At 34.2% G+C, this 15,486-nt stretch overlaps 1 protein-coding gene and 1 long non-coding RNA gene across 5 annotated transcripts in view; one reads left to right on the top strand and one right to left on the bottom strand.

The window, feature by feature from the left end:
• Nucleotides 1-1,521: 1,521 nt before the first annotated feature.
• Nucleotides 1,522-4,075, bottom strand: LOC130218675 (uncharacterized). Its single transcript, XR_008835976.1, has 4 exons — nt 3,186-4,075; nt 2,544-2,582; nt 2,119-2,216; nt 1,522-2,013 (listed from the first exon to the last, which is right to left on the bottom strand). It is a non-coding gene; the product is annotated as an uncharacterized LOC130218675 (long non-coding RNA).
• Nucleotides 4,076-9,056: 4,981 nt separating this feature from the next.
• Nucleotides 9,057-15,486, top strand: part of sh3kbp1 (SH3-domain kinase binding protein 1) — a 106,239-nt gene continuing 99,809 nt past the window's right edge. For 3 of the 4 annotated variants that reach the window (XM_056450446.1, XM_056450445.1, XM_056450447.1), the window contains exon 1: nt 9,057-9,381. In XM_056450446.1, coding sequence (XP_056306421.1) covers nt 9,378-9,381 — 4 coding nt within the window. In that variant the 5' untranslated portion in view covers nt 9,057-9,377. The remainder of the gene's footprint in view (nt 9,382-15,486) is intronic. The other variant, XM_056450444.1, reaches the window with a different exon arrangement.

Genomic DNA, 15,486 nt, shown 5'->3' with positions numbered 1-15,486 from the left:
AAACACCGAGAGGCAATCAGCTGATAGCGCAGGGAGATCTGGGAAATGTAGTCGTCGAGCAAGATGAGAGCGTGGCAGTTAAGGTGCAGCAAACTACAAGTACCAGAGTTGACAGAGCGCCACATGGCCACGGATTGTTTGTAAACGTTTCAACATTCACAAGAGTGGCGGAGGTGAATGTCTAAAGGCTCAGCTCGTTATTTTTTCTTCTTAAAAGTTATAAAATACATTCACATGAGTTCTGATATTATTAAACTTAAAAGTAAAAACAAAATTTAGTAAACAAAACGAGCACATTGCTTTTCATTGACTTTTTATAGCTACTGTCGTTTTCATACGGTCATAAAGATAATTTCCATACCCTAAGCCTAAACCCAACCAGTACAGAAAAAATATTTTTACATTTTCATAAAACACAGATCAATGTAATAATTTGTCCGTCCGTTTTTGCCACAGACTTTGTTTTTTCTTCAGGGTGAAGATATTTTTCTATTATAATGGAGTGTATGCGAATCATGTTTTGAAAAACCATGTTTAATTTGGTCAACGTTTCTCCTTCAAGAACACTAACAATGTTATCTCAATTGCAATCTCTTTCTTTCTTTCTTTCTTTCTTTCTTTCTTTCAAGCGAAAGATATACCTCTGCCGCAATCCTTTCATTACGAAGTGACACCTCCCAGCAAGCATTTTTTGGTCTAATAGACGTCTATTAGACGTCTAAACATAGCCTAGACGTCTAGGCTAAATCACGGCTAAATTTGGGCTGTCAGTGAAAATCTAATAGACGTCTAAGCATAGCCCAAATTTAGACGGCTACATATATACGTCTATTAGACGGTGAAATTTGGTCTAAGCTAAATCACGGCTAAATTTGGGCTGTCAGTGAAAATCTAATAGACGTCTAACCATAGCCCAAGTTTAGACGGCTACATATATACGTCTATTAGACGGTGAAATTTGGTCTAGGCTAAATCACGGCTAAATTTGGGCTGTCAGTGAAAATCTAATAGACGTCTAACCATAGCCCAAGATTAGACTAGACGTGATTTAGACGCCTTTTCAACGGCTACAAATATACGTCTAAAAGCCGGTGAATTTTGGTCTAGGCTAAATAATGGTTAAATTTGGGCTGTCAGTGAAAATCTAATAGACGTCTAAGTACAGCCCAAGCATAAACAATTCATCAAAATTTCAGCTAATGAATGATTATGTTTATACATTTAATAAACAACACAAATACACATATACATATCAACATTTTTGATCAACAGGTTTTCAAAAATGCAATCCATTCAAACTAATTAAACAAAGCTTTTATTAATAAAAGCAACATTAACAATATTAAAAACATTAAACAATACAAAATAAATAAATAAATAAATAAATAAATAAATATCAAAGTTATGACAAAACAAATTAGATAAAAACTAAGACTTTTTTCCTTTTTTCCACAGAAGATATTTTAAAGAAAGCTGAAAACCTGCAAAAAACATACCATGGAAGTACAGGTTATACACCAATGGTTACAGGTATTCAGCTTTCTTCAAAATATCTTGTTCAACAGAATAAAGAAACTCAAAGGCTGTTATTTTTGCTTCATATGCACTCCAAATTATTCTTGTAGCTTAAAAATATTCTGATTGAACAACTGAAAGCATGTGGTCTGTTTTGAGGATGTTTTAGGTTTTTATCTGGACTTTAAACAAGTTGGGACCATTGCTGTCTATAGAGAATGAGAGCTCTCAGATTTTACCTGAAGTATCTTAATTTGTAATTCGAAGACAAATCAATGTTTGGTACGACACGGATAATTAAACGTTTTCAGTTCTGGTTAAAAAAACCCTTTAAGTGTACATGAACCCAAAAAGTCCATCCAATCTATATGTGACACTCAGCAGGTTCAAAACTTCTACACTAACATCTGTAGGTCTGTCCCCAGGACCAGCATCCTCAGCCCAAATGATAAAGATCTCCACTGTTGTGTGTGCGATGAGATTCTGCCACTTTCAGTCCTGCAGAAAAAGGAGAGAAAATACTGAGACGTGTTCTAAACTCAGTCCTGTGACTGTGAGTTTTACAAATACATTTTTGAAAGGAGGGTGGGTTGACACACTCACCACATATTCCTTTAAGTCTTCATTGAGGTAGATGCACAGACTCTTCAAATGAGGTAGGTCTTCAGGACACAATCACGCTTGATGGTTACGTATTAAAACTAGAAGAAAAAAAAACATCTATTAACATAAAAAATAATTAGTCACAGGTTTACAGCTTAAAGCTGATTACTTATTTAAATTCAGTTATTTATTCACTTATTTTAACTATTTTAGTATCAGTGTGTTATATTCAATGTTTCTTTGTCAACAGCAGTTATATGGATAATGCATAAATATTGTTTAATATTCATTCTGTGTCTTTGATGTGACTCGAAAGCTTCATCCAGCTTGTTACTGTACATGGGCAATCTGCATATGGACAGGAAAACCAGCAAATGTGGTCATAGTGTAAATGTTTTAGTCTAAAGTGTTTAAGCAACTCATACCTGCTAGACTGCTCATTTTACATGGACACACTCAAATATCTGTGGAGAAAAAAACCAAATAATTACAAATATTAGAGAAGCATTATAATAATAATAATAATAATAATAACTTCATAGTAATCAGCTTACTTTATACTAGATTTTACAGTGACAAGTCAAAATACAGTTACTCATATTACAAAAAAATGACATTTTCCATAACATAGTAAAGTTTATTTATAAAATATAAATCAATAAAAAATCAGAAATTAACTTAAATAGATTTTCTAAAAACAGAATTAACTTGGTTCTTGTGTTTAAAAGTCTCTTGTTATGAAATCACAATCAAACATGATTTAAAAGTCAGAACTGCAGAAGTTTTATCTCATGACAGATTTTTTTATTTGACTTCATGAGGCAATTTAATTAAGATGACATGCAATGTACACACTAAATGCTCTTAATCACCGAACTTTGCTTAATAAGTGTTTAATTTTGCGTGTTTAAAATGTTGTAACACTCCCTCACAGCGTTTTTGCTTGTCTAAGATTTTTGGAATAAATGGTGCCTGTCCATTGATATTAGCGTAATACTATATTAAAACTCGCACATATAATAAAAAACATTGCTAAACAACATGATATTAAAGCAGATTACACTTACCTTGCAGGGCACTCGCGCTCGCAATCCAACGCGCTACAATTTTCAAACCACAACAGCTTCTTCCTCTTGATTTGTTGGTCCATTTCAGCCGAGCCGACTTGACAAATGTGCAATACCACCATCTATCGTGTGGAGTACAGAACTGCATTGATTTTTTTTAACTGATTAGATCTGGTTTGTTTTACCGTAAGATAGATGTAATATATTATAAAATAAGATATATTATGCCATATTCGTTTTTAATTATAAATAAAAAGGCAGTAAGTCTGCAATAAATTTTTATGTCAATTTTGCGAGGTGGGTAAAGAACATCTAATTCAAAGCTAAATTATGGCTACAAATAGAACATGTCACGAAATTACACCTTAACACTTACTGATAATGCGTGCGTGATGCACGCGCTGCACGGCCAAATACTACAGTGAATCAGTTTAGGCTATCAGTGGGCTATAAATAGCCGTCCGGACGACGAGCTAATTCAAGGCTGCGCTCAGACTATGAAAATAGCATATATTTTTAAAAGCCCAAACACCCTATATGCGATTGACTTTCCTTACTTGAAGGAATATCATACATATGACAAGGTATTTTGCCAAAAAAAAACAGGTAATCAAATTTAAGTTTTTTTGGGCTAGAGATGGGTTACACATAGCCGGACTAGATTGGGTCTATACTTCACCGAGAAACTGAAACTACGTCTATTACTTGCAGGAACCTCATAAACGTTATTGACTTTTCTTACATGATGGAGTATCATACATATATAAGCTTTATTTAGCAAAAAAACAACATGCAACCAAATTTAAGGTTATTCGGGCTAAAATTGGGTTACACGTAGCCGGGCTAGATCTGGTCTATACTTCACCTAGCCGGTGAAATGACGGCTATTGCTTGCTGGGCTGGCTCTGTAAAGCAGGTGAGGCGGTTTAACTTCCTCTTCTTCTGAATGCCCGGAGGCTAAACGTACTGTATGAATAAGGCACGTTCAAGGAACTAAACTATATTACAAAAATATGTTGTTGGATTTCTCTGGGCAGAATATGGGTGCACTTCCTATTCTGTTTCTACTTAAGCTATTTAAAAAAACAACAACTTTAAACTCTATTAACCTTCAGTGGATACTTCACCCAAAACGGAAAATGTACTTTTTACTCACCTTCAAGTGATCCTGTTGAACACAAAATATATATTGAAGAAAGATAAAAACCTGTTTCCAGAGTAGGCTAAACAAATCCTATGGAAGTCAAGGGTTACAGGTTTCCAGCTTTCTTCTAAATATCTTTAGAAACTCAAAGGTTTTTTTGACAAATGAGGGGAATAGAATTTTTTTATTTTTTGAGTGAACTGTCCCTTTAATTGCCCATTCAACAAGATGCAGCTCTTTGGGCAGATTATGGTCCATACTGAAATGAGCATCACACAGATTGAAGCGAAGATCCTGTATATTCTGAAATGACCTTTCTTCTCCATTCTGATGCTCTTTTTTGAACTTCAAAGAACGCCTAGACCAGTGTTGGGCAAGTTAGTTAAAAAAGTAATACATTTCTAATTATTAAATAATTAAAATAGCATTTTATTTATATTTTATAATTATTTGGTTCTAAATTTTAGTCTAAAAACTGCAGATTAAGTAGTCTATTTACTTCATTTAATACTTAAAAAAACATCTCAAAACATACATAATTGAAATTAAACACATAACTGTTGAATTTTGTGTCAAGCATGGCCTTTTAGCGTTATTTGTAAAACATTAACACTTAATAAATGTATATCAAAACAAAACATTTCAAAGTAATGACCATATTCCATATAGCATATACTGAAATTAATTTCCTACTGTTTCCTAAGCATTTCATCACCTTAGAATTATAAGGTTCTATCTGACATTTTTTTTTGTCAAAATTGAGTAATTGACATATTTTTCTTAAATACAACTTATTTCCATTATGGGATGTTTTTCATAAGTTGTTTACATTTTAAGACTTTTTATTCCAAAAACAAATGTTACACGCATACTGTTTGCTATATGGAATGCAAAAACTTTGAAGCTCAATATCTCAAAATCATTCATAAGCAGATAGAACCTTATAATTCTAAGGTGACAATTTGCAGTGATTTGACAAATCTAAACTTTTTTTGCAAGATATTTGAATAACAAAAATACATTTATATTGCATATGCAATTGTCTTGATAAATGTAACCTTGTTTAGTTATTCAGCAAGTATATGTGTTAAAATGCTACTTTTTATACCCATTATACAAAACTGCTGAATTTATCTACAGCATTTAAGGCAAGTATCTTTTATTAATACTATATAGTAATCCCCTACTTCATTATTTATGTGGGAAAGTATTTTAATTATAGTATAGTTACTTTGTAATTTCTGCCAGGTGATTGGCTGATCAGATATTTGTGTTAATAAACACTTCAGTGGGTAATAGCTAAGAAAAAACTGTTGTATTTTTAAGTCTTGGGCTGATCTTGTAGTAACTTCAGTAGAACACACTATACAGTAGTAAATCTTTTGTAACTCTTATATTAACAAACAGTGAAATTCTGAATTCAAAATGACTGTGTATAATGAAAGACCATTATAAATTTAGACTGATGAATTTAAAATGATTTTGCTATTAGGGATAAGGAGGAGAAAACACATGACTTATACTTTCCTATGATTTTCCCCCACAGAAGCTTAGGTAAGTATTTTGCTTTGTACACTGTTGGCTTGAAAAGTTCTATCAGGCAAATGCAAACAAATTGCAGTAATGTCTTTATCAGTTTGCAGTGCACACCCTCTTGTGGCAAACAAATATACAATGTTGAGGCCTTAAGCACTCTGGCAGATGTTTCTTTCCTTTTCAATGTTTTCACCTGAAGTCTCTCTCGGTCCTGTTGTGTTGTTGCCATCTTTTCTATCTTGGTTTCCACCCCATTACTGCACAGCAGTTGACTGTGCTTTCTGCTGTCTAAAGCACATTCCTCCGTCTCTGTGTGTTTATGTAATCAGTAGTCATCCCACCATTAATAGTGTTTAGATCCACTCAGTTAAGCCCTAGTAGAGCACAACAGGGTAACGTCCAATGCATGTTCACCCACTTAAGCTAAACAGAACACAACAAGCAGGGAAAAAAGAGCTATTTTATATTTAAATATTTATTAAGGAAGAGGCATGGCCAAAATGAATTTTAGAGCACCACCGGTTGTATCGTAAACTAGTCACAAGGTGGCAGCAGTGGCTATGGAACAAACACAAATGAAGAATTTGCAAGTGCATATGCCTGCAGGTTAATAGATGGGAATTTGAACCGATTTGTTTTAAACATTGGTTATTTAGGACCCATTTGTTGGCTGATATTTTACAAACATGAATACATGCTTTCTAATGAACCATATCTGTATGTTTCAACATTCACAATATAATTACTTGTTCAGCAAGTCTCATCAGCTTCATCACTATGTTCACAAAACACATTCTAAATAGACTAGGGATGAGTTTTAATTAAAAAAATTGCAGACCGGGTGCAGATGCAAGCAGATGCAACCCTGCCCCTAACCATACCTTTTACAGTGACGTCACTAGCTCTATTTTTTTTTTTACTGTTGCAAAGATTTTACACCACAAAACAGGGAACAATCAACATAGCAAGGCATGGTGACCATTAAAATAAATAAAATAAATTAAAATTGTTTTCTTAAAAAATTACTAATAAGTAAATTAATAAAAATAGAAATAGAAAAGACATTCATCCAAGGAAAAAAAAAGTTATAATAATAAGTATTTTGAAAATGAATTACAAAGAGCTTCAGTTATTTTATTTTGGTTTCTGAAGTATTTGAAGCTTTGAGCCACGTTTCCTATACCTCAGAAAGGTCCCTATACCACACCTATAGAGGGCCTGCATTTTTTCCATTTACAACAATGAACATGATTTTTACCCATTAGTAAAATAAAGTTCACAACATCAGAGAAAAAAAAGTAAATCACATTTGTAAAAGAAAATATCTTCTAGAACAATAGGGTGGACTGAGATCATCTTTAGTGAAAGCCATATACAAATGTCAAACCAGAATTTAGAAGTAAATTGTTACTAGCTCTATTGAGTGCATGTGTCTGGACTGTAAAAAATGCAGGGTTCCACACTATTCTTTCATGTTGTCCCAACACAAATTGATTAGGTTAACTTAACACTTTTTTAAAAATTAAGTTGTCCCAATAAAATCTCAAGAATTGTGTTGTTTCAGCTCATTTAAAATAAGTAGTTTGAACAAGCAGAAAAATAAATAAAAATACTGCACAGTTTAGGAATATGTGTACTTAACTTACAAATATGGATTATATCAAAATTTGGCACAAAATCCTACAAAATTTAAGCAAAACACTCCAGTCTCCATACAGATTACATTTCTTTTAACCACTGTAGTTTCCCAGGTGAAAATGACTAGGTGTGTTAGACTGTGTATATTAATAATAATAATAATAATAATAATAATAATAATAATAATAATAATAATAATAATAATAATAATAATAATAATAATAATAGGGCAGCACGATGGTGCAGTGGGTAGCACAATTGCCTCACAGCAACAAGGTTGCAGGTTCAAACCCCGGCTGGTTCAGTTGAATTTCTGTGTGGAGTTTCCATGTTTTCCCCATGTTCACGTGGGTTTCCTCCGGCTGCTCCGGTTTCCCCCACAAGTTCAAAATCATGTGGTACAGGTGAATTGGGTAAGCTAAATTGTCCATATTGTAGGTGAATGAATGAATGTATGTGTGTGAATGGGTGATGGGTTGTAGCTGGAAGGGCATCCGCTGTGTAAAACATATGCTGGATGAGTTGGTGGTTCATTCCGCTGTGGCGACCCCAGATTAGTAAAGGGATTAAGCTGAAAAGAAAATGAATGAATGATAATAATAATAATTCATTCATTCATTTTCTTTTTGGCTCAGTCTCTTTATTAATCCAGGGTCGCCACAGCGGAATGAACCACCAACTTATCCAGCATATGTTTTACGCAGCAGATGCCTTTCCAGCTGCAACCCAACACTGGGAAACATCCACAGACACACACTACAGACAATTTAGCCTGCTTCTTTGGACTGTGGAGGAAACTGGAGCACCTGGAGGAAACCCACGTAATCCACACAGACACGCCAAGTGACCCAGCCGAGGCTCAAACCAGCGACCTTCTTGCTGTGAGGCGAACATGTTACCCACTGCGCCACCGCGTTGCCATATATATATATATATATATACATATATATATATATATATATATATATATATATATATATATATATATATATATATATATATATATATATATATATATATTTATATACACACAACTTTGCTATTAAATGTTACAAAATATGCTTCTGTGGTATTAAATATGCAATAAAAAAACTATGAAATAAAACTTTAAGAAAATGAAATAGTAAACTGCTATAAATACTGTAGTATACTGCAGCAAACTGTGGTTAATTGTAGTAATGTATGCTTAATTAGCTCAAAAATTAGCACCAAAGATTCATTCAAGTACTTTACTAAAGTATGGTCCAAAAACATTACAGTGTTTACGACAAATAACCTACTATAGCATTTTTCATGTGGGTTGTTACTAAAAAATGTAAACAATAGGCCTACACTGTATAATTAAATTCTTTAACAATCAGTTTTGAGTCATAAACTATAACCCAAATACCTGTTCACAGGACTTCAACAAGAATACTTCAAGAACCCATTACCTGCTATTTATAGGGCCCAGGTATTTCATTTTTTGTCAAACAGCGGAAATCCCGTTTAAAGGCCTCGGTCATTACAGCGCATCCCTCCAGTTCTCGCGAGAACTTTAGGTTGATGAGTGCCACTGAGCGCAGTGACGGCAGGCTGGAGTTCGTAAAGCGACGGAGGCAAAACTGTAGTGAAGCGCCTTACGGCTGGGGCAACATCCACATCATCTCTTCCCCCTCTGCATTGTTGCCCCTGCCCTTTTTGCCATTTTTTTAAACGAGGGGCAGGATAACCTGTAATAATTATGCTTAGAAGCCGCGTTCCTCTTTCATTTTAAGTGATTATTTGCAGTATTTCCGACCCTGGGGACCGCATCTCCCCAAAGTAGCGGATTTCTATCTTTTCCTCTACATTGAAACATCCTCCACAAACACGCCGCGTAAACAAGTTCATAAATGGGTAAGTACAACCGATTTGCACAAAGTCAGTTGATTTTAAGCCAGATGTTGACCTCGCCGAGTTATTGATGTGCAATGTAAAACATTAATGAAACTGAAAAGCATTGATAATGCTTGCATGATGCCTCCGTCGCACTATTAAAACTGCATAGAAACAGATCTGATCATTTCAAGATGTGGACACGTTTGCATTTTCCCCCTTTCTTTCTTCTTCTCTGCTGCTCAGCTATCACGAAGAGTTAAAAGCTGAATTTCATTTCCCTTCTGAGGTTTCCTGCTCTCTCCTCCAGCTGTCCGTTATGTTTCTCTTCACAGATGTGGCTTTTGCTACATTGTTTTGTATAAAATCTCTTTTTACTTTTTATTACAAATATAAATTTGTGAATATATTTGTAACGTGTCCTAAAAATGCATCGTAAACTTCTAGTATTTTATTTGTTATGAGTTGCCTTATAATGTACATAGTTCTCAGTGCATATAGACTTTAGTTTGTTTTTGAGCGATGCAGATTATTGCATGTCTTTATGTTGAAATGTCATTATTTTTATTTTCTACACTCTATTATTCTGAAGTAAGGTGCTTATTAGCCCATGCCAGAAATCTGTTAGCAATATTAATCCTGCATAAATACTACAAAATGCTCTTACATGCACAGGTCAGTTTTTTTTCTTTTCTTATTCACTGGCTGTTCCTGAAGTTATGCAAAGTGTCAGTTTTGTTGTTAAACAATGCATGTTTTTATATTTTTCAGATTGTGTCAGGCAGTGAAACATACTGTAAAAACATTACTATTATTTTGATTCAGCTTTTAAATGTTAATGCATATTTTGTGGCATTATAATAAGCGTTCAGTTAAAATTCAGCCTATTTATTTTGGTGAATACTCGTTTTAAAATGAAACATTCTGTCAAAAATATTATCATTTTGATTTAGCTTCTAAATTTTAATGCCTATTTTCTGGCATTATATAAAGCGTTCAATCAAAATTCACCCTATTTGTTTTGGTGAATATTCGTTTTAAGACTAATGTATATGCTTATGACATTTATTTTTTTTACCTGATAATTTTCGACAAAATGCCATAACTCACAGTGCTCAGCATAAATAAGCACCCCCCCCCCCCACACACACAAATCTATCCTTTAAATTCATATTTTTTTATAGGAAGCTATACAATAACATATTAGTGCAAAAATATTATCAGACATACTGTGAAAATTTCCTTGCTCTGTTAAACATCATTTGAGAAATATTTAAAAAAAGAAATAAATTCAAAGGGGGTTTAATAATTCTGATTTTAACTGTACATGCTTGAGAACATGTCTCAAATATGCCAATGGTGGTGCTTTATGGATGTGGGCAGAGCTAAATATCTGTATTAGCATTTTTTTCTTCCTTCATCTCTCTGAATATTGTAAATAATGTAGATTTTCTATTTAGTTCTAAATGCCACAAATACGTCTTACATTTTGGTTGTTTCTGTAACTTCACATAATGTGCTTTAAATAGAGTTGATTTCCTTTGTGCATTTGTTTACTAAACAGACAGCCTCCCTTTACGCCCACAAGCTCGCACGGTCAATATGGGCAGCTGTAGCCAAAGCTTCTTTTAACATCCAAATCCAAAAAAAAGTAGTTTGCTGGTGTTGTTTTCTAACATTGCATTGATAAAAAGGCACAGCAGTCATTTTTGAAGAATGCCCCACCATTATGAAATGAGTTAGTCCTGAATTGCGGAGTCATCACTGTAATCTCATATGAAAGATTGTGTCACACTAAGCAGATCAGAGTCTATCATTGGCATTGGATTACAACCATTCATCAGTTACATTACGGAGCTTCTTATTGAATGAAGCACTAACAGATGTGCAGTCTTCTTATGATTTTGTTCAACACACTCTCTCGTGATTAGCTCCTCAAAAAAGAGAGATGTCTTTGACGAAACATCAGCATGAGACAGTCGTACGCATGTCTCTGATGCTTCAGCTAGATTTATCAAAGTCTCAAGATCAACAGAAATACATGGTAAAAATTTAAATAGCACGATCAAGGTGCACATCACTCAACACATTTGGATAAATCTTTTGAGACCAAAGCCATCCGTGTGCATACCAACCATAGGGTCTGTTAGGAAAAGAATTGGCTTTTTTTACTGTCTTGTTTCTAGTCCACATATCTAAACAATTTTAAATTAAGAAGTATTTCTTAGACTAGCAAAACATATCGTCTTTTTTTAAAGAAATAATAGATCAAAATTAAGAAAGTTTTTTCTTAAAATAGGCTAAATAATCTACCAATGGGGTAAGCAAAATAATCTTATCTCAAAAGGAAAAACAAGATTATTCTGCTTACCCCAATGACAGATTATTTTGCTTGTTTTAAAGCGCACCTATGATGAAAATCATCTTTATAAAGCTGTTTGGACAGAACTGTGTGTAGGTATAGTGTGTCCACAGTCATATTGGAGTGATTTAGAGATAATAAGTGTCTTTTTTAAATTTCCTGACGTTAAAATAGGATTGAAATCCCTCCCATTTTGAGGCCCACCACAACGTGAACTAGGAGTGCGGTTTCCCCGCCCACCGAATTGATTGACATTCGCGTATTAACATGTCTCCTTAGTAACGTGTATAATCATTTAAACAAGACAGTATTGGGATTAAACTGGGATTAAAAGATCTGTTCGGCTGTTTGCTGTATGTGTGTGACTCATCGTTGCAGAAAGGCTTGAATTAACTCCACAACAAATACATGAAATAATCACTGTTAAAGTTCGTACTGTAGTATTTCTCACAAACGATACGTGAGATCTGCTTCCTTCATGTCTGTCACTGTGCTGTTTATCTGACGCAGCCGAGGCGGAGATTGAGGCACATTCTGTCAGGCATGTGGGAACGGTGGGTGGGGAGAACTAGCATTAAAGGCACAGGCAACAAAAACAACTACATTGTGTCCAGAGCAGAAGATTCTAATGCTCTGAAAGGTATAATAAATAATCTGATGGGTGTTTTAGGCTGAAACTTTACAGACACAATCTGGAGACACAAAAGATTTATCGTAAATCTTGAAAAAGGGGTAAAATAGGTGCCCTCACTTAATTTTGGCATATTATACTTAAAATGTGACAATATATTTGCAAGACAAAAGAAAATCTAAGTAAGAATAGCTTTTTTTGCAGTGTTGTTTATTTGTGAATAAACATAAGTGATTACGGATATTAATGGCCAGCTGTGTGTACCAAATATTTCAAAACATAAATCAATGACACATGCTGGACTGACATGATCCAAAAATCAATCTGACAAATGATGCGTGCTTTGCTTCAAATTAAAAGGGGAAGAAAAATCATTTCACTGACTAAATAAAGAATGTAAATGTTGCTTATTAGTGCAACATTTCAGAATTTTTGTTTAGAATATCTCATTTTGCATCACAGGCGAAAGCAGGTTACACAAGTTTGGAATATTCCTTGTATGTAGATAAAGTGATAAAGACTTTTAGAATACATTTAAAATCGGTCAATCAGCCATGAAACTCACAAAAACACACATTTATTATATATTTGGTGGTTTATTAAGTGATTTGATAAACAATATTAACAGGCTGAAGCATAAATGGAATGATTTTCAGACTAGCCTCCATCACTCACTTATATAAATGGTTCATTAGTAATAATCCTTATTGGTGGCATTCTTAAAACATTTAAATTCCCAAAAGGTTTTTGTAGTGAATGCACAAAAGAACCATTTTTGGTATCCAACTAACAGTAAACAGTTTTTAAAGGGATAGTTCACTCAAAAATGAAAACTGACTCTTCAATTGTTCTGTTGAATGAAAAAGATATTTTGAAGAATGTTGGAAACCGGTAGCCATTTAGTAGGAAAGTAAGATAGTATGATAGTCAATGGCTACCAGTTTCTGACATTCTTCAAAATAACTTCTATTGTGTTCAACAGAATGAAGAAATTTAGTCAGGTTTGTAACTCAATGGTTCTTTTAATAACTTAAATTATACTGATTTCAAAAGATGATTTTAACAGATTTTATTGACAGTAAAATTGTATTAACAGTGAATCTGTGAAGTCTACATAGGATACAGCTGCGGATATGCACGTCAATATAGCAGCATTTTTGTAACACTATATAACAATAATTAATATTTTTACAGTACTGTGATGGTTGGGTTTGGGGTTGGGGTAGGGGTAGGCATTAATAAAATAAAATATATTGGGTAATTTAAAAAATAACATACATAATACTCGGTACAACTACTGTTTTTACATTACTGTGACGGGTGGGTTTAGGGTCGGAGTGTGGGGTAGACGTTAATTAAATACAATAAATGTAAAATTTTATATATAATTTAAATAATTCTCGTTAACTTCTGGCCGCAGCCGTATCTGATCTGTGAACAACCCAATGAATCGGTCATGTTCAGATATCATGTTACTAGCGTTGCCATGACAGCACAGTAGCACTATTGCAAGCAACATGAACAAGTATAGTACATATAAATGTCCTATCAGCCAATGCTATCTCATGGAAATTTGTAACTTTTTGATTTAGTGGTTAATTCGTAGGAATTTGTACAATCTTACTTGTATAATTTAGTATAATTTGCATATCCCCCAATGACAGTTGGGTTTAGCGGTGGCACACCTCCTTTTAAAAATCATACATTTTTGTATAGTTAGTTTTCTCATGAGATCAGGCTGTGTCAGTGTGTTATTTGATTGGATTTTCCTGACATTTTTGGCTTTTCTGTGTGGTTCATGCATAAATTAGTATATGAGTGGAATATCCACAGTGTGGAATATTGAGCTATATTGAACTTTGACTGTGGCAAGACACCAATCTCTTTTACAGGTGTTTCAATGAAAACAAGGACATGATTAGAAACATAGGTAGGACAGAAAAACCTGCAGCAAAAACTAAGGACGACTCTATTGAAGGACACGATTTGTGATGAAATGTGTTGTGATGTCTTTTCTCCTGTCAAAAACAATGGAGGCATATAGTAGTCACTAAACGATGAGTAAATGTATACAGACCACTCCTTCATAGACCCGGGTGACTGAGAATCGCCATTTTCTAATTGGACTAGAAGGCAGGACTTCCTTTGTTGTGTCGGTCACTGAGCGTTGCACTTTTTACCATTCATAGTAATACGAGTGACCTGGCTTTTTCATATCTATAATCTTTGGTGAAGCCAGCAGTGCGGCACATCATTTTTCAGTTCAAATCTTTTGTTGTTTTTACTCTTCTAGACGAATATCTTACCAAGTCAAACTTGCAAAGTGTGAACACACATTTAATGAAAAGTTTAGTGTGAAGAACACTTAAGAAGCTGTGTCTTCGTATATAGACATGTCTGTACATTGGAGATTCTTCATGGGCCCATCAGTTTCAATAGAAAACCTTTATTCTTTTTTATTTCTTCACCATTTTCTCACACTCAAGTGGTTCTTGACTTTTATTAATTTCTTTCTTAGATTGAACACAAAACAAGATATTCTGAATCCTGAAATCAAACAACAAAAAAAAAAAAACAGCCATTGACATCCATTGTAGGAAATCTATAGAAGTCATTGGCTGTTTTTCCCAATATTGTTCAGTATTTTTTAATTTATGTTCCACAGAAGAAAGAAACTCTAACAGGTTTGGGATATGTGGAAGATTAGTAAATAAATTTTTTGGGTGAACTATCCCTTTAAGAGTGCAGGGACTTGTTCGCCTCTGTTTTGAATTAAACATGCTATCTCTAAGTGAATTCTTCATAATGATCAAGGGCTCCCTGTGAATCCTCATACCGCATGCAAGTTAATGAAGCCCCGGTTTCCTCTCTTACTGTTTTGGCCGCAAGCTCAGCCTTCGCTATTCCTCCCGAGTGATGTGGTGAGCTTTGGATTCTGGGAAGTGTTGCACTGTACTCAGGTCTCTTTACTATCATGGCTGCTGTGTCATGCTCATTCATTGCCCTTTGGCAGAGAACAGGGAAGTGGTTAGAGAAGCTTGTTTCTCTGTATAATGAGTTCCTCCTATAATGGAGCTTTTAAAACATACAAGTTCCTTAATGCAAAGATTTTTGTACTTTTGTTTTTTGTTTA

The sequence above is a fragment of the Danio aesculapii genome, chromosome 24 (assembly GCF_903798145.1).
Source record: "Danio aesculapii chromosome 24, fDanAes4.1, whole genome shotgun sequence".
NCBI lineage: Eukaryota > Metazoa > Chordata > Actinopteri > Cypriniformes > Danionidae > Danio > Danio aesculapii.
This window is presented reverse-complemented; position numbering and strand designations above follow the sequence as displayed.